The following is an 18,455-nucleotide window of genomic DNA, read 5'->3' as shown; positions in this document are numbered from 1 at the left end:
TGCGTTGTTATGTCATGGTTGAGAAGAGACCCCCAGTGCGGTTCCATAACCCACTTACTGGCAGGCAGACAGACTGAAGATCGGAGGAGCAGGCTTAGGTGAGTCACACATCAGCACTGCATTAGCTGGAGAGAGAATTTCAAGGCAGGATGGGAGTCTATAGAGAGACAGCACAGGGAGCTGGGCTAGCGTTCAGTCTGACTTCAAATTCTACTCAATAAAGGGTTTCATAAGGACATTCAAACATTGCACAGACACATCGACTCCAGTCAACCACTAGCCATCTATATTGATCATAATCTACAGGTTCACGTACAGGTGGTAAACTCCCCTGTAGGGCAGACTATAAACGTAATAATAGCATAACAGTTTTTATAGATTTTATAGAATTAAAAGAGTTAAAGGAACAGTTGGACATTTGGGGAAATACACTTATTCGCTTTCTTGCAGAGAATTAGATGAGAATATCAATAGCACATTAACGTCTGTATGGTTGGTAAGATGTACTGTAGCTGGAGCCAGCAGCCAGTTAGTTTTGCTTAGCACAAAGCCTGGAAACTTCATGTGCCTACTAGCACCTCTAAGGCTAAAGTGTATTCCCCAAAAACTATGAGTATAACCTATTTGCTTTTTTGCCAAGAGTTAGTTGGGAACATCTATACCACTCCTATGTATGGTAAATATAAAGCTACCACCAGCAGCCAAGACGGGAAACACTAAAACTCAATCGTTAATGTACAGTAATCTCAATCTGTACAAAAACAAAAAACTAGCCAGGCTAGCTGTTTCTCCTATCTCCAGTTTTTATGCTAAGCTAAGTGGCTGCCGGCTCCAGCTTCATATTTGCCCTACAGACATGAGCGTTGTCTTCTCATCCAACTCTTGGCAAGAAAGTGAATAAGTGTATTTCCCAAAAATGCTAAACCTTGTTAAGCGGTTGTTTTGTGTTTGCAACCTTTTTCTGAAGAAATCCTCTTAGTAAGGTTTAGTCTTCAAAATAGCAGAAGTAATGTGCAAATGAGACTAAATGACTTTGGGATGTGATGTTACTCAATAAACAACACTAGTCTGTGTGCAGAACTATTCTTGACATTACAAGTGTGTTGTCAGTGTTACAAAATTCCAACCAATATCCAACTCCCAGGTGACATAAACAGATACATCGAGCTGAAAAAGCCTGCTTCGGCTGACTTGGATGATGTCTGGGCTCCCAGTTGTGAGATCAGAACAGGAAACTCATCTGTTTCAGTAGCCTAGCTCAGCCTAGTCCTGTCCCATCTCAACCCAACTGTGACAACAAAGCTAATTACCGAACCTCCGATCCCACAGTGCTGACAGTCTTGTTAGGCCTACGATTTACACTTTTAATTGAATGAAGCGTATCGGCATCATCTGCCTCATACTAAGTATTTGGCTGCTTACAAGAGCCAATATCCAGAGCAGCTAAGTTTGATTAAGGATGAGTTCTAAATCAGCAATCCATACTGATGACACACTTGGAAAAGGTCCCATTCACACCTCATATTAAGTGATCAGATGTCATGGGGACTGAATTTCTTCTACATCTGTTCACATTCTGATTCCAGTATTAGCTGCATGTATTGATATTCAGGATTAACCTGTTTCTGTAACATCCAGATAAGATATTGAAGGGCTTTTTGTGTATTAATGGGTTGGTTTCAGATGCCCACCCACACAATACTCCACAAAATAGGAATTAATTCCTTTATCCTGCCATGTTTTTGACCTTCACTTTACAAGCATATGTGTAATAACAGAGGCTACGAAGTCTGCTTTAACCCACCCCCCTTCTGCATCAGCTTGTAAATCCCTGCCCAGAGTAACTACAATCCTTGTACCATGAATAATCACTTAACATCTCTCCCTTGAATTTTAAAAAATCTATACATTCGAGCTGATATTCTTATCTTGACAGTGACTGTTGAGGGGATTAAAACTTTTGCCTTCCAGTTAAAGCATTTCTTGGTTCCTGCTGGAAAAGCTCCAGCACCAGACATGTTTAAGGGCCAGTGAAACCTTTTTTGGAAAATGTGCTTATTCACTTTCTTGCCGAGGGTTATATGTAAAGATTGATACCATTCTTATGTCAAATTAAAAACCAAAACAGCTAACCTTGCTCGATTCAAAAGTAGTAAAATCTGCCAACCAGCACCTTTAAAGCTCACTAATTAGCACATTATATCTTTGTTTAAAAATTACAATTTGCCCTTTATAGAGGGTTATGTGCGGGCCTATTTTTTGGCCAGGGTCAGTAACTAGACTTGGCTCGACTTGGTTTGACTCGTCGCACTAGCCCATGTGGCAGGGATCCGCATCTCCATTACAACAGGGCTTGAAGGGGTGCCTTTAAAGGCAAAAAGAGCAGTGATGGTTGAGAGAGCTCAGAATTGAATGAAGAGAGGGACCGGCGTTAACGAGAACAAAGCGGTGAATAAAGCTTTATTTTCAAATTGTTTCATGGCGGTTACATTCTAAAGCAGAAAATAAACATGGCCACCTTCCTCCGTGCGGGATGTAGACTTGTTTTTATTGTAGACGCTGACTAAGCTGCGCTATTTTGGTGATAATCACATTTCATGTCCTAATAAGAAAGCTGAGCGCAAGCAAACTATTCTTTTAACTATCTACAAGTACTGTTCTCCAGAGAAGACAGATACAGGTCCAAAATAGCCACATATTCTCTTCCAAAACCATGGCAGGAAGTTAATCATGTGCATGTTCCTGCCATATAATGTAGTGTCTGATGCATACTATTTAATATTAAATGACCATATGGGTTTCAGAGAAAGTACTATGTTGAAAGAGAAGTCTGAGAACAGGCAGATTCTGGCAGCCTCTTCCAAATGATTGTCTGCATAGTAGGGAGCGTTGCACGGTTAAACGGCCACTAAACGCATCCTCAGCCCTTGTAATTTGAGATAATGGCTTTGACATTTCAATGTCGGACCCACTGCGAGCCACAGCAAGCAGGCCTCCTGAAAAGCAGGGCACAAAAGTTGGAACAGCGATGCTGCTGAATCTGTAATCTCTCATCCCATTACTCCTTCTGTTCCAGGAGGGGAAGAGAAAAGGGGACATTCAGCATTTATGTATATATCTGGTTCTAGTACATTTAGCTGAAAATGAATGCCTGCTGGATGTCGCTGAAGTGTAGAAGTGATAGAGGGTGGTTTGGTAGGAAAAAAAGGCAGCACACTAAGCTCATTTTAGTTACTGAAAGCCAATTATTACTTATCAAACCAAGTCTTCCCTGCAGAGATCAGACATTCTTTAAGACAATAATGAATAGACCAATGGTTAAACACCAAACAACTGGCTCAAAACACTTTTTAAGGAATTGTATTCAAGAAAAAGCCTTAAAATTGCCACCCCCCACAGTGCTTACAGATGGATTTGAATAAACAATAATAGAGGAACAGCTGATGTATTTGCTGCTCCAGTCCCAGTGCTAAGATTCAACTTGGGCTATAAAAGCACATTTATTTCCCCAAAATAAATTGCAGGCAAGCGTCAGGCACATCACTTTGCCTGCATTAGAAGGTAACGCCCCATGACAGGCTGTAATTACCCACAGACGAGAGACTCGGCTGTGAGGGAAACAGGAGCAGTGAAAGGCAGTGGAGAATTGGTGCGCGCGGCTGCCTCTACGCATGTATCTGTGTTGATGTGTGTGCGTTTGAGAGTGCATGCGTAGGGCTCTGACTCAGCACATCCACACTGGCCTCAGAGGCGGCTGACTCTTTTATTATCTAATCCAGTTTAGGAGATGAATCCGGCCCGTAATCTAATATTCTCATAAATGATTCCCGCTATATACATGAGTCCCTGACTTTAGCTATAACCACAGCTTGCAGGCTACAGCAATGAAAAGAACGCCCACACAACAGGGCATTTATACTTGTCTCTTTTTCACTAATTGCCACTGTGAATGCTGAGCTTATTGCTCATACCTGCCTAATGGTTTGATATTTACAGCACCTAAGAACAGCGAGTTAAGACGTGGTGAAAGGTTTCTTTGGTTCACGCCGTTTTTCTCCTCTGCTTTATCCTGTTGCATGTTATGGATGAAAGCTGATATGAAACGTTGCTCAGCCCTGCTTTCTGAGACCAGTGAAATACCCAGCAGCGCCTTGGACACATGTCCAGCCAGGCACTGCTACTAACTGAGGTGAAAGCACGGTGAGCAAATCCCTCAGAGATACTGTGTCATGTATTGTTTCATTTTTCCTTTACACTCTAATTTTTTTTTCCTTCAGCTCACTGTCCTAATATTTGCCGGGCGATGCTAGTGTTTCCACAGAGCAGAGTCTGTATTTGTTCAGCGTCTGTAAAGCCAGCCATGATAAATGCGCCTGGCTATTTCCATTTAATTAAACTTGCATGCACTTGTATTCTCTCCCTACATTTCTCATGCAACTACATCAGACAGCAATCAGTTTATTATCCAAGTTTAATTTTTTTTACATTTTCAGGCATAACTCGAGAGGCACATGGGGAATTACATGTGGAAAATGCCACTTGTCCTCTTGGAAACACAAACGTTAAGGCAGCAATACACTCCAGAGTTAAGGGAAGTGTGGGGGAGAGCTCCAACATGGCAAATAAAGTAGGAAACAAAGGATGGTCAATATGAGTTCTTCAGGTCAGTGCACCCATAAAAAGCATTGGAAGCTTCTCGATTTGTCGTTTTGCATTGACAAGTCACTGTTTCACAGCGTGGAGAACAGCTACAGAACCTGAATGTCGTGTTTGTACAGAGCAAATGACTTCAAATTGAATTAGTTACTGTAAATAAACAGCTTGAGGCACAATACAGAGCCATTGTCTAGTGATGATATTCTGTCTCGCAGCCTTTGTTCAGTTCAGGAATAAATGTATATCTAAACTGAAACTTGCTGTTTGAAAGTGATGAGGAAAAGATCCCACAGTGAGAGTGACGGGTTGGCCTCGTGGTTGGACTGTAACCAGAGGGTCACTGAGTTCAGCCCAACATTTCGTCTATCTTGTTGAAAGGTTTTAGGAAGACACTCCCTGCTCACATAATTTAAGTTAAGAGCATGAGCTAAATCCTCTGAATATAAATAAGAGGCAAGGCAAGGGTATATATATATATATATACATTTACATATGAAAAACTTCCATTTTAAAGGTGACCCCAAATCCATTTGTAAGGCACTTTAAGACAATGTGGCACTGAAAAAAATTTAACATAAAAATCAACCAGACCTTTCAAAAGAAATAATGATGCAGTAATAGAAAAATAGTGTTCAAAAACTTAACACAGTACCGAAATATAAATCTTTTTTTTACCCACTGTAATTGTGATAACACTTGTTTTTGAGATCATCAAAAAAGCAAGGGGTTATATTATTTGGCTTTTCACTCCCTCATTTTGTGTTACACAATATAACACTGAGCCGGTGTTTTTCTATAAAATTATCAGCACAATGTCTTGGCATCACATTAATTAAACAAGATGCAAAAATACCTTTCTGACAGAAGGCCACATTTAACTGATGGGGTATAACCAGCTTTTTCCCTCTTCCTATAGACACCTCGTACCCAGCTATCAAAACATATTATACCAAAATCAAAATGTACATGTCGCCCTTATTTCTAAGAGTGCACCAGTTTAATGCCCTGCCCAGTGTCCAATACAGCTGGTGGGAACCAAGCTAGTTTACACCTCCTGAAGCAGCGCAGACACACACTACATAACCAGAACAGGTTGAGGCCACAGCACCAGTTTGAGAGGTGCACCATGGGATATATAGCCCTGGGGAAGTGGGTCTTCCAATGCTTGGCCACATCACTTCCAGTGGGCAGGTGAAGCGTGTAGTCGCTCCAGCGTTTGGACACGCCGTACATAGCCGTCACAGTCCTTCCCTTATCTGACCACTGGTTGTCGCTGTCTGGGTTGCAGTTGAACTCCACCCACTCGGAGGTGAAGTCCCCGATGAGGGCGATGTCACCGGCCTCTGGGTCCACCCTGGTGGCGGACAGCTCAGCCCCCTGCACGGCTATATAGACGCCCTCCATCCTGCGCACCTCCTTCACCCAGGGGAGGGAGTTTTCGGTGTCCAGGATGAGGATGAGACGGGAGCAGTGGCCGGCGTTCTTCTCCTTCCACAACTCCAGCAGCTCGGCAAGGCGGAGGCTCTCACCCCCTGCAGCAAAGGAGGTTGGGAGGAAAGTGCAGGATGGAGAGAGAGAGGGGAAAAGGAAGGAAGAGAATGTTAAATACGTATCCCAATTTTTTGTAGATTAAAGTTTTAGCTTTTAAACAACAAATCTCTGTGGCAGGTGTCAGGTTAATTAGCATTTTTATGTTTACAGCTCAAACTCTAACAAACTCACTTACAGTGGTGTTTATAGAGCTGCTACTGGTTCAGTGTCCTGTTCAAGGACATTTCAACGGGACACATGACTGTTGATGGACACAGTGGCTTTACAGGGATCAAACCTGTCAGCTTTCACTTACGGGACTGTCTGTCAAACTGCTGTCACCACAACCCCATACATTGCACAAAGCTGCTGTTTTCCAGACGGCAGATCCAAAAGTACAAAGATCAGATCTGTGGTCCCCTCGCCAACAGATGTACCAAATTATTTCTGTAACCTCAAAATCATCATTTATTGCAGGAAAGTGCTAGGTAAGTAAATAAGAGCGGAGGATAAAAATGACTCCTACTGCTGGCCACAGAGCAACGCCATCAAAGATTGATTTATATTTGGAGAGGAAATTGGGCTCCTTCCACATGCCTAAAAATCTACAACAAGCCGATTTGCAGACACTGCTGCAGGCATTTAACAGAATAAAGACAATATAATGTAGGACAACACTGCCATGCCAAGTCTTTGCATCTGAAAGAATCGGAGTGCAAATATGACTTGAAATCAGTGACTGTTCCCAATTTGGACTTTTTTCCAAAATGTGTACAATTATCCGCTGAACACCGACTGAAAACGTCCCTTCAGGATGGTGACGCAGGGAAGTTATTATCTTTTCAATGTTTTTTTTTTCCTATTTGGAGCAGCACGCAGAGATAATGTGTCAGATAATCTCTGAAAAGAAGAGCCGGAGCTGACACGGTGTTAACCTGCTGTGATTCTCATTTCTGTTGAGGGAGTACTTGTGTCACAGCCGACCGTCTGCAACTTTCACACAATCTTCTCTACTGGAAAACAAACTTCTGTGCCGCGTCCTTCACAGTAATTTTAACTCTCTTGGCTTACTCGTCTGATCTGTGCAAATTGGACTGATTGATCGAGAGGAGGGGGAAATGGAAAGAATGGAAATCAGACTGAAATGCAAATCCAGTTCGCAGGGAGAATACAATGTGGTCCCACACAACAGCTCCGCAGTAATTCTACTTTTGTGTTCAATTTTTGTTTTGTTCAACTGACAGATCATTTGTGATAACTACTAGCCAACTCTGAAGAGATAAAACTGATTTCCAACTGACTGATATACCACTTCTTGTTCATTGTGTTTACTGAAGGTGGTAAATGTAATCTTGTTGATGGTTACAAAACTGTTTTCACTTGAGGCTACAGTGTGACTGTCGGCATCCTACAGGAAAGCTTTCACAGATAAACCTGCTGTGAAAATGCAACAGCACAGATGTTTGAAAATGCCAAACTGAATATTTCTTTTTCTACATAAAAGGTTAAAATAGTGTGCCCATCTTGTTTAGTCAATCAAGATCCTCTGAACACGTAAAGTTCAATTATAAATCATGATGTCGATTTATAAAGCAGAGGGTTTTTTTAGACAACTGCACCAAACACCAGTGTTACTGTATAATAATACAGTGGTTTCCAACCTCCTATGCACCCTCACAGCCCTGTAAGATGAACTCAAATGCCTCTTCATTGAAACTTTTTAAACTGGATGTTATTTCACTATTAATTGGCAGAATCTGGATGAATCTCAGCAATTTATCCATATTTTTAACTATTTCTACCTCACTATTATACTACTACAAACTCTTTTTTTTAATTACTTGTAGCTCACTGAATCTCTGCCCGCTTGCTAATTCCTTTTCACCGACTCTCGTTCTCAATATGTAATGTTCAGGGGTTGCAGCTGACTCAGTATGTGAATACATATTTACGTAAATAGTTTTGTACAAACACTAAATTCAATTATGTTACAATCTTTCCACATACTACTTGGCTACTGTAGAATGTTGATGATGCGTACCCTGTGGTACACATACCCCTGGTTGGCAATCACTGTAATAAAAGCATACTCCTGTTTGGAATGTTAAGCACATAGAGGTAATGAAATATGCTCTATACATGAAAATAGAAGGGCCTTGCCATGCCAAGAACTGTAAGCACATGGTGGTATTACAGTCAGATGAAAAATATCTGTGTAAGACTACTAACTTTCATGCATATTTCATTTCAGCTAAATTTCAAGATTGCATCCCTAATACATCCACAGAAATTAAACAAATGAGAAGTAATTTAACGGTGAGGACTGATAATTTTCCAAGAAGGTAAGAGAAAAATGGGTTTCTCACCGGCCAGGGCCCAAGCGCCAGTGCCTTTGTGTGTGTGCCCACTGTAGAAAATCAGATAGGTGTCATGACGTGGCCCGTCTTCTGTACGTAGCTCCAGAAAGTTGCGCAGCTTTGTCTGCAAGGCCTCAAGTGTAACACCACTGGTGGAGTAGTCACAGCCAAACGTCTGGATCATGTGGTGGGAGAAGAGGCGCTGCACGTTGTTCAGCATACCTGTAGAGCGCAGGTTCAGCTGTTGTACCTGCTCAGGTGGTAGAAGAGTGGGCTGGCCATCAGCACTGGACAGAAGAGAGAGATGAGAGGATGTGAGAAAAACTTGGATGTTAATCTTTTTTTTTTTTTTTATCTACTCCGAAGGAGACTTGAGATAGGTGGCTTGTCAAAAGCAGGGGTGGAAGAGAGAGACGGGGTGCAAGCAAACGAGAGATGAATGAGTGAGAAGTTGATAGTTTGACTCATACCGGGGTGGGGTAGCTGTATGCACCACCGGTGAGAGAGGAGACAGAGAGCAGAGGATGAGAGGAGATGGGGGGGGGGGAGCATATGGAAGTAGGAGTGGTGGATCACTGCTGAAAGAAATGACATTAGCCTCAGGGATGCAGAGGGAGTCAAGAATGAAAGGAAAGTAGGAAAATGGCTAGAAAGAAAGGGGGTACAGAGAAGAGAATTGAGCAGGGTGACAAGAAGTGAGAGTGAGAACTGAGGTTAAAGATAGCTAAGGGCAAAGTGATTTTAGAAAAGTGTGTGTGGATGCATGTGGCACAAAGCCCTGTCTGATAATAACAAGTGGATGATAACACAAAAGGGGGCATACATACGACTCACACACACACACAGTCAAGGCTAACAGCTATTCATTGCAGCCATGCAGCCATCCATTTTCTATCCATCTCTCTGACTTGATGTTATTCATGACCAAGTTGATGGCAAAGTCATATTTCACTCTTACAGACATCTGCATAACTCTGTCATTGTATTATACTCTGTGCCCCCATTACTACCTTCAACCTCACCTTGACGAGAAGAGGTGAAAGCTTCTCTTTATCTAATGTGGGCTCCATGTATGCGCCAAGCACAATGTAAAGACCACATTTTCGGCATAATGTAAAAGCCTGCAATAGAGATGTACTACACTTGGTCAGAAAATGACATGTTGCAACCTTTGCATGGCTTTGCAAGCTCCCCGTTCAGCTAAACCCATCTGATCCTTTCAGATCTCACAACGCCAAGGGTAGTGAATTCTTGCAGTTTGAGATTCAGACCACATCTCTCTCTGTTACACTCTCTCTTTCATCCTTAAAAAAAAAATCCTGTCCTTTTCTCCACAGCTCTCTCAGGGCTCCACCCCTCCTTCCCCTCACGCTTTTACCACCACCCTGCCTCACTGTTTACAACCTCAGTCCTCTGCTTGTGTTTTCCTCCCTTCGTCTCACCCTCCCTGCTTCACCCTGTGCGCCTCCCCTTCTCACCTCTATCTCTCTAATCTCCCTGTGGGGCTCTTGTCATTGTGAAAACATGATCTGCAGCCATCAAACAGCCGATTATACACTGCTGCATTCTCATCATGCTCTCGGTCCTCCCTATGGACCATGAACATACGGCCTCGCATACAGAGCACCCACTGCTCCAATAGGACATGGGCCTGCATCCAAAATCACCTGAGGAGTACACCAGTAAGGCTGGCATCCCCTGTGAATGCTCAAGCTAACTATCGGCTAAAAGGCGCAAAGAAAGAAATATATATATACACCAGCCATAAATCTCCAAAGGCTAGATAGAAACACTAATGTGTAAATGATGGCTAGCTTCTGCTGTTGATGAAGAGGAGACGTGTCGGCATCATCAAAACTAACTCGGCTATTTCAGAAAACGCTTGGCCGACTAAGAGGGTACTGGGAGAGGCAGCAGCTAATGGCTAACTGCTCCAGCTGAACAACTTAGTATGCTGCGGAGGGAGCACAGGAATGATCCCTTAAGGGCCAAAACATTAGCGGCATGTTTATGCATAGTTATTGGCCTATTTATCCAGTTGGTTTTGTGTTAACTGAGGAGGGAGTTGGAATGAGTGATCATATTTACCAGCGCCTGTGATGCCAAGAAAGGCTTCGACGTGGAGCAAAGTGAGTCCAGCGTGTGTGTTTGTGTGTGTAAATGCGGTGTGTGTTTTGCTGCAGCGTAGGTTGTGATTGGTCGAGTATGTAGACTGTCAAACATGCTTAACTGGCAAGTAAATAGCTGCAACTACAGTAGGATTGCATATACTTGTGTTAAAGATCTAAAACTATAATGAAACATTTAAGAGTCTGAAATGATTACTCAATTATTTAGTCTGTTGAAAGAAAATGTAAATTATTATGAAATTATTTTGGTATTATGTAATTGTTTCCCCTAACTTAATATGTATGAGGATTTGTCTTTTCTTTGCCTTATGTAATAATAAACTGTGCATTTCTGTTTTATTTTGGACTGTTTATTGGACAGTCCAGAGGACAGCACATTGGACTTTTTAAAGTCTAAGCGATAATTGTTAGTTTAATCAGCCAATTGACAGAAAATTTAATTACAACAATTTTGATAAATGAATGTTTAAGTCATTCATCAGGTCCAACTCGAGTTGCCATTTTAATCATGGGGTGTGCTTAAACTGTCAGTGCTCTGGTCACTCTTTTGTTGCACGCCTGCTGCCACCCCACTCACCTGACAGCTATGCTGTTGCTTGCTGGTTGCTACTGCATATTTTAGTGTGTGTCTGTGTAAGTCTATTATACATGTCTGTTTGTGTCTGTTGCCTGCTCTTTCTTCAGTACCTGCAGTAAGCAGTAGGTATGACCAGGGCATAGCCAACACAGGTTCCCCCCAGACAGCTGCCGAGCTCGTGGAACAAGCCGTGGGCCAGAGACTCCAAAGGCAGCACCACCAGCAGAGCGCTGAGAAAGAGACCGTTGGAGGGCTGCAAAAAAAAAAGCAAAAGAATCAGTCACTTTCATTCAGCACTTACAGCTTGGACCGAAGCAATCAGACCCAGTTAATTGCTGGTGACACTTTGCAAGACAGTTACATAATACCGGACTGGCACAGTGTTATTATCGCAGGACAAAACATGATGGGACCTAACTAAATGACGACACAATGCAGTGTGTGACAGCAGACTAAACGTACATCACATTCAAAACAGAATAATGACTTTGATTTCATAGCAGAGCAATGTATCTGAGAATGCAAATCAATATGTGCATGGTTAAGTGGAACCACACTTGAGTTTGCAGAATATACTGAACTGCCCAGAGTACGCATTGAGTATACTGCATTCTCCACTGCCTAAACATAGTATTATAAGCATACAATACAGCATAAAGGAGGACAAACCCGTAGTGGTTCTCACAGATTGATAATTGATTTGCAGTAGCTGTGGGAGTGGGGGGATGCTCGAGAACAGCTTAGCACTCAACAGCATCACATTCACAAGCTGACTTCTGATCAGAGAAGTCATTTCTATACAATTGCACAAAGGCACGATTCTGCTTTTCAGTCAGTCCACACTTCCAAATGCATTTCCATGCAGACTTTTGAAAGGAAGCTATAATACATACAATATAAATGTCTTTGAATAGGCTCATCTATTCAGGTGGGTCTTTCGTATAAATTCTATGAAAAGCTGAGAATCACTGGAAACGGTGGCCTTAAACATTTGCATAGAGTTGAATCAACACCTATTTAGTTTCACAAAGGCTGTATTGCTGAGACTGCATTCAATTGTACCACCGTTGCTGTTATTTTTGTTTGCGTGTGTGCATGAGAGTTACGTGGACTTAAAGTGACCGTGTATTAGTGAATTTAAACGGCACGGGCAAATGAAAAGCCGTTAACATAAAAAAATCACAAAAAATTGCTACACAATCATTACCTTTCTCGGGCAAATTTGCAACCGACATCAACAATGTGCAGATCTCAAATTAGGACTCAGGCCCATGAGACTCTTACAGGGTAAACGTCTAATAAGGCTAAATAAGTTATTGCTGCTCTTTATGCAAGTAGATAGGGATATTAAAGTGCTAATTAAATTGGTTCCGCATGAGAGCAGAAGTGCCTAAGCTTGGGGAGCAACTACTGACGACACACCGACACTAGCATCTCTCTCTCCACACATTTTATAACTTGTGTGTATGACGTTTATTGAGGCCTTGTCATGAAAGCCAAAGTGCCATAGCTGTAAGAGGAAGAACTGGAGCAGGAACCGTGATCAGCATGATCAGTGATGTTTTCTGTGAACGTCTTAAGATTCTGCACCCTCTCAAGAAGTTTCGCCATCAATATGACTATATGATGTGACTATAATGATGCCTGCTGTGCTATTAGACATGTTTATTGCATGAAAAACAACAATAGGGCAATGAGGGAGGAATATATTTTAGGTTTAGATACTTTGCAAACTTGGCTATAATAATTTCTGATACGAGTTAAGTAGTAGTGATCTCTCTTGTGTCTCCTACCTGCCAGGATACAGCTCCCAGTATGACCGTTGACAGCATACTAAAGAACACCAGACGTTCTGAAATGAGACAGAAGTGACGGATGCCCCTGGAGGCCATGACTTGGTCGAGACTCCGGCTACCGGATCTCTGGGCCCGCCAGGCCTTTTGACATTCACTCAACTTGGTGTGGAAGCCCCAGATTGTGATCAGCAGGATTATGTGGCAGATGGACCAGAAAAGGCCAAACAGGCAGAAGCCTGGGATCACCAAATACCACAGCTCCAAGTGGCCAAGCTATGTAAGGTGAGAGAAAAGTGTCATTAAACACAGACTTAAACCAAGCCATACAAAACACAGTCAAAATAAAACTGTTTTATAAGGGTTACACATTGCAAGACATGATTGAGTTTGACACACAAGTCCTAAAGACTCACATAATGGAAATGTCAATTCCTGCAAAATGCTGAATGTACCTTTAAGGCAGCCAGGACAAAGAAGGCCAGCTCAGCCAGACTCAGAGGCAGCAGGGACAGCCTCCTCCACACCCTCCCCATGGAGAGCACAGGTATCCAGCGCTCAGTGGACCCAAGCCCACTGAAGTACACATCCAGCACGGGCTCACACAGCAGCCTGCCAACGTAGCACCCTAAGGCATAAGGGTTGGCAGTAATGCCTAAGGCCTGGAAAAACACAAGAGAGGTAACCAAGGCAAAACTGACCAGGTTGGGCAAAGCCAGGAGGGATTTCATCCTTAAGTCCACAATGAGAGCCCCCAGGGCCACTACCAAGCCTATTATGGCCACTGAATTGTGAAGAAGCATGGCAGTGCTGGCAATGCCAAATCCCAGGAGCTCCAGCAACTCAGCTGATGTTAGCAAGCTGGGTTTGTATCGGACGGAGCTGCATATTCGCTCAGTTACAGCCCACACTGTTTTCATGATTACACAGGCTAAGAGGAGATAGTTGGCGACCAGTTCCTTGACGTTTGAATCCAACGCGGGGCTGTTGAGGAAGCACAGAAGGCCGAGCAAAAAGCCAAACCACAAATGGAATAAGCTGAGACTGGCTTTCTCCATAGCAAAGTAGTAATGAAGGATGCTGGCTATCCCCAGGACGAAGAGGCCCAGGATGAAGATGACCAGAATCATTGGTTCACTTGTCACCTCCCAGCGTACGTACATGCCAACGCACACCGCCACAAGGAGGTTGACGCTGGACAGGTAACCCAGGCAGCGCACTGATGTAAACACGTCCACCTCCTTGGGTGCATCGACTGTCAGCCCCTCTTCCTCTTCCTCCCGAGCCATGGCTGACCCGAAAACAAGGTGTCCAAATGCAGTTGAAGTCAGTCAGTTTACTCCAGTCACTTTCTCTAGACTTGTACAGATGGTTCGCAAATGGAGGACTACGCCTCTGGATGACATTCTCCAAAATCAACCCCTGTGAACAGTTTGAAAAGCAGCGTTACTCCAGGTAATAACGATCAATACATTATCCATTAGTCAGGCAATCCAAACGTATATATGTTACACTTATTAGTTACTCATGTCCAGACGAATCAGTTGATGTGAGCTTCATTCTCGTCCAGTAACCAAATGTATCTTCATTTCCTGCTTTCTAACCTAATAAATGGCTTAATAGGAGAATGCAAGGGCGAATAATAAGCCACAGTATGACTTGCCAGACTTGAACATAACACTATGGTTAATACACATTGATGAGCGCCTAAACAAGCTAAGTAAACGTGTCATAAAGCTTGGTAACATGTATGTAAGAGTGAGTGCGGCCCTGCTGTCTGTCGGCTTGTGACGATGTGGCAGAGCACTTACAGTTAGCCTCCCTTCACGGTGAGATAACTCTCTGGTTCACGTTTTAATGCCGTAACTCTGAATGTCACAAGAACAAGGAGAAGCCCCTTGCACGAACGTTAAAGTCAACAGTGTAAAAAATAATAGCAGGTAATGTCTTTATCGTCAAAATCTTGCTTACATTGTTGTTTGTTTGGATGACAGCAGCTGTGCTTCCGGATTCTGAACTACGGCATCTCGCAAGTGTCGAAACACTCAAGCTTTCGCTTTTCAGGCAGGGAATGTGTAGTCGTGGGACTTGCACAGCACACTATATCTGACTGTACACAAATCATCGAAAACGTAACATAAAACAGGAGAAACTCAAGAAACGCTGCTAAATGTGGCCAGAAAGTAAAATGTTCTTTTACTTCTTAACAGGTTTTGTTCAGTTTGTTTACGTCCTGCTTTGTCGAAGTTGAATATAGAAAAGAAATAAAGCTATAGACAAAACAAACAAAAAAAGAAACATAAAAAAGGATCAGAAGAGCTTAATAATATATTTCACAACACTGTATTTGATTAGGTCTTAAGTTACTGTTACTTTTCTGTATTGTTCATTTGCATTTATTACATTTGTGTAAACATTTTAATATTATATTATCTCATGGTCAGCCCAAGCATTATTATATCTTTAAAAAATACAATATAAAATTCTCCAGCACAAAGCTATTCTTTGTTAGTTATGTTATGTTTGATAGCCTAGATTATATGGATTTCATCACTCTCTTTGTATTTGCTATTTAGCCCGCCAAAAGCATAGGAGGGTGCTTTATGTATGGTGTGTTAAAGGAACAAGTAGTAGAATTATGTTCATATTTGGTTAGACATTGTTTGGCATGTATGGTGTATTATATTTGTTCCTTTGCTGTCATCATGGTATTGCTCTTGTTTATGTCTAATAAGACCATGCAGGCTGGGCACTTACCTTACCTTAATAATGTTTTTTGTTAAAATGGTAAAATGTATTTTTGAAAAAAAAGCCCTGCCTTTCGTGGACTTAGCTTTAAAACACATTATTATTATGAAATAATCACTATTTCATGAGTAACGTTGGATGAATCAAATTGGCTTCACAATAGTAAGATTCCGGTTTGTGACTGTTGTATATTTCGGACAATTCATACTGACGAAAAACCTTTTTACTTGAATCCAATCCTGCAACTCGCACCACAAAAGTCTGTATCATGGGCTTTGTAGACCAAGATAAACCCATTGGCCTCTAGGATAAGAAGCCTATTTACTGCATTACTGAGGAGAAGCCTGTTAAAAGGTTTATTTAGGATTTTCTACTGATGCAATGTGATAAATGTAATGATCAGGGGAACATCAAGAAGCAAGCTTATTCAATACCCTGAGGGCATAGTGAAACAATCTAACGCATGCATGTGTGTGCATTTTTTATGCTTGTTTTTTTCTTAGTGTTTGTGTGTGTCTGTGTGTGAGCGTACAGCTTTGATCAGATGTTGACATAAGGCACAACTGGGAACACACAGTGCTTTAGCCCCCTCGACTGCTTACACACACAGCCTTCTTTTCATACAATGTTTATGGCTGAGAGTAAGATGTAAACACTGAAATGCACAATGATACAAATGTCCTAAGCAACAATCTTTAATTAATCAGAAAACTGAATTTCGAATGGAGGACCCAAACTTGAATAATGCTAAGAATGTTAGACTATAGCTTTTTGCATGTGCCTGTTTATAAATTATGTTTAACTCAGAAATGGGCAAATGGAAATGCTGGAATAAAAGTAATACTGTAATACAGATCAAATTGTATCTAGTGTGTGTTAACAATTGCACTTGCAGCTCTGTCTGTCAAAGGCACAATATCTGTTATATATAAGAAACTTTCACCTATGCAAATGTAATCTCTTGATGCACTGAGAGAGGCATGGCAGTCTAATCTGAATGTATAATTCAGTCTGACTATATTGTGGTCAGATATATTCTCAAGAATACACTCCTCATCAACATATACCAGGCATGGCCTGATTGAATTCAAGGTGGTACACAGACTTCAACTGTCTAAAGTCCGAATCTCAAAGACGTATGCATTGGTTGGTGATTCTTGTAATCAATGTAAGAACTCACCTGCAACACTAGCTCATGCATTCTGGTTTTGCCTGAGGCTCTCGGGTTACTGGTCCTCCATATTTGATGCCATATCCAAGAAACTTGAAACACCAATAGATCCAAATCCTCTTATAGCCATTTTTGGTATTCAGTGTGAGGACAATCCTCTTCCTAGGGCACAGTCAAATTGCATCACCTATGTCCCTCTTTTAGCCAGAAGGATCATTTTACTCAATTGGAAGCAGACTACCCCTCTCCCCTTTAAAAACTGGATCAGTGATATACTACATTTTTTAAGAAAGAGAACCATAAGAGTTGCTATATTAGGACCTAAGAATAATTTTAGCAGTGTATGGCAACCTTTCATTACATATCTGATTGAGCACCTGTGAGGTTGTAGTATTGTTTGTTTTATGGGCACACCTTATTATCTTATTATCCTTGATTTTATTTGTCTACTTGTTCCCTTGAAAATCTTTAAAAAAGGTCTACAGTATACCTATTCACTAAGATAGAGCAGGTGGATAAGATCACACAAGGAGAAGCCTTCCTCATGAAGATAAAGCAGGTACTTATAGAAGAAGGTTTCCGTTGATGATGACCTAGAGGCCATTAGAGCTTCTGTTAATTCCTCCCAACATCCATATATTTCTGGATAAAGAACAAGATAAGTAATACACTGAAGAAGTCACCACATTTATTTAATTAGAGCCTCTACATTGCATTCATGCATAATTAAAGAATCCAGTGATCAAATAATTTCCCCAAACTATGGTGTGTGTGTGTAGGCCTGGTATAATGAGCTATCACTAGGAAGAAGGGCACACAACCTGATCAGAGCTCATGAATGGTGCACAAGATATATTATGATCTCTTGAAGGTTAAAGCACTGAAAGATCTTTAAAAAACCCACACACATACACAGACTGCGAAAATGAGAGAGTTACATTTAAAATGTGGAGGGTTACATGAGGATAGGAGTGTGAGAGAGAGAAGAGAGGGATATAGGAGACTAAAGGAGACAGGTTCATCTGAATTATGCAGAGGCTACCTTCATTCTAATGTCAGACACACCTCCATGCCACCTGCACAAGACTGGCAAAATTCAAACACACACACTTGCACCATATATGCATGTACACACTAAGGCTAGCCTGAACTATGAATATTAATTTGCATTGGTATTCCAATGTCAAATCAGTATTCACTACTGTTTGGGTATGCCAACTTTCTTTTAATGTTAAGCTCAGGAAGAGATCAGGTTTAAGAAACATTAATGCTTGGTATGAGATAAAACATAAATTCTGGGCTCTGCTGGGAAGTGGCCCCAACACCCTTTGTTTTCGCTTTATTACATAGAGGGCACACTGTTTCCTGCTTTGGCACTGAGTGTTGGTATTGGAGGTGAGTTGGGTGCTGCAGAATTGTCGTCGAAGTACGAAGAATCCCATATGAAAACACGACGTTTGATTTGAGAAGCTTTTAAAGAATGGAGGACAAAAT

At 41.8% G+C, this 18,455-nt stretch overlaps 1 protein-coding gene across 3 annotated transcripts; it reads right to left on the bottom strand.

Moving 5' to 3' along the window:
• Window positions 1–2,443: 2,443 nt before the first annotated feature.
• tmem168a (transmembrane protein 168a) lies at window positions 2,444–15,085 on the bottom strand. Of its 3 annotated transcripts, none has more exons than XM_035676404.1 (6): window positions 15,014–15,085; window positions 13,498–14,464; window positions 13,043–13,318; window positions 11,360–11,502; window positions 8,553–8,830; window positions 2,444–6,188 (listed from the first exon to the last, which is right to left on the bottom strand). In XM_035676404.1, the coding sequence occupies exons 2-6, from the start codon at window positions 14,329–14,331 to the stop codon at window positions 5,638–5,640; spliced, it is 2,082 nt and encodes a 693-aa protein (XP_035532297.1). In that variant the 5' UTR covers window positions 14,332–14,464; window positions 15,014–15,085; the 3' UTR covers window positions 2,444–5,637. The 3 variants fall into 3 exon arrangements, with proteins under 3 accessions (XP_035532297.1, XP_035532313.1, XP_035532305.1); XM_035676420.1 differs by lacking the exon at window positions 15,014–15,085 and adding an exon at window positions 14,854–14,989; XM_035676412.1 differs by lacking the exon at window positions 15,014–15,085 and adding an exon at window positions 14,568–14,784.
• Window positions 15,086–18,455: the final 3,370 nt, after the last annotated feature.

This window comes from Morone saxatilis, unplaced genomic scaffold (assembly GCF_004916995.1).
Source record: "Morone saxatilis isolate NCDOM2014 unplaced genomic scaffold, NCSU_SB_2.0 Contig10, whole genome shotgun sequence".
In the NCBI taxonomy this organism is placed as follows: domain Eukaryota; kingdom Metazoa; phylum Chordata; class Actinopteri; family Moronidae; genus Morone; species Morone saxatilis.
This window is presented reverse-complemented; position numbering and strand designations above follow the sequence as displayed.

Bases quoted from the DNA above. Each gene is read 5' to 3' on its own strand.
- tmem168a (XM_035676404.1), bottom strand. From the start codon at position 14,331: ATGGCTCGGGAGGAAGAGGAAGAGGGGCTGACAGTCGATGCACCCAAG. The intron at 13,319-13,497 runs GTACATTCAGCA...CACCTTACATAG, and splicing joins TTGTCCTGGCTGCCTTAAAG to CTTGGCCACTTGGAGCTGTG. The intron at 11,503-13,042 runs GTAGGAGACACA...TTTTTTTTGCAG, and splicing joins TGGGAGCTGTATCCTGGCAG to CCCTCCAACGGTCTCTTTCT.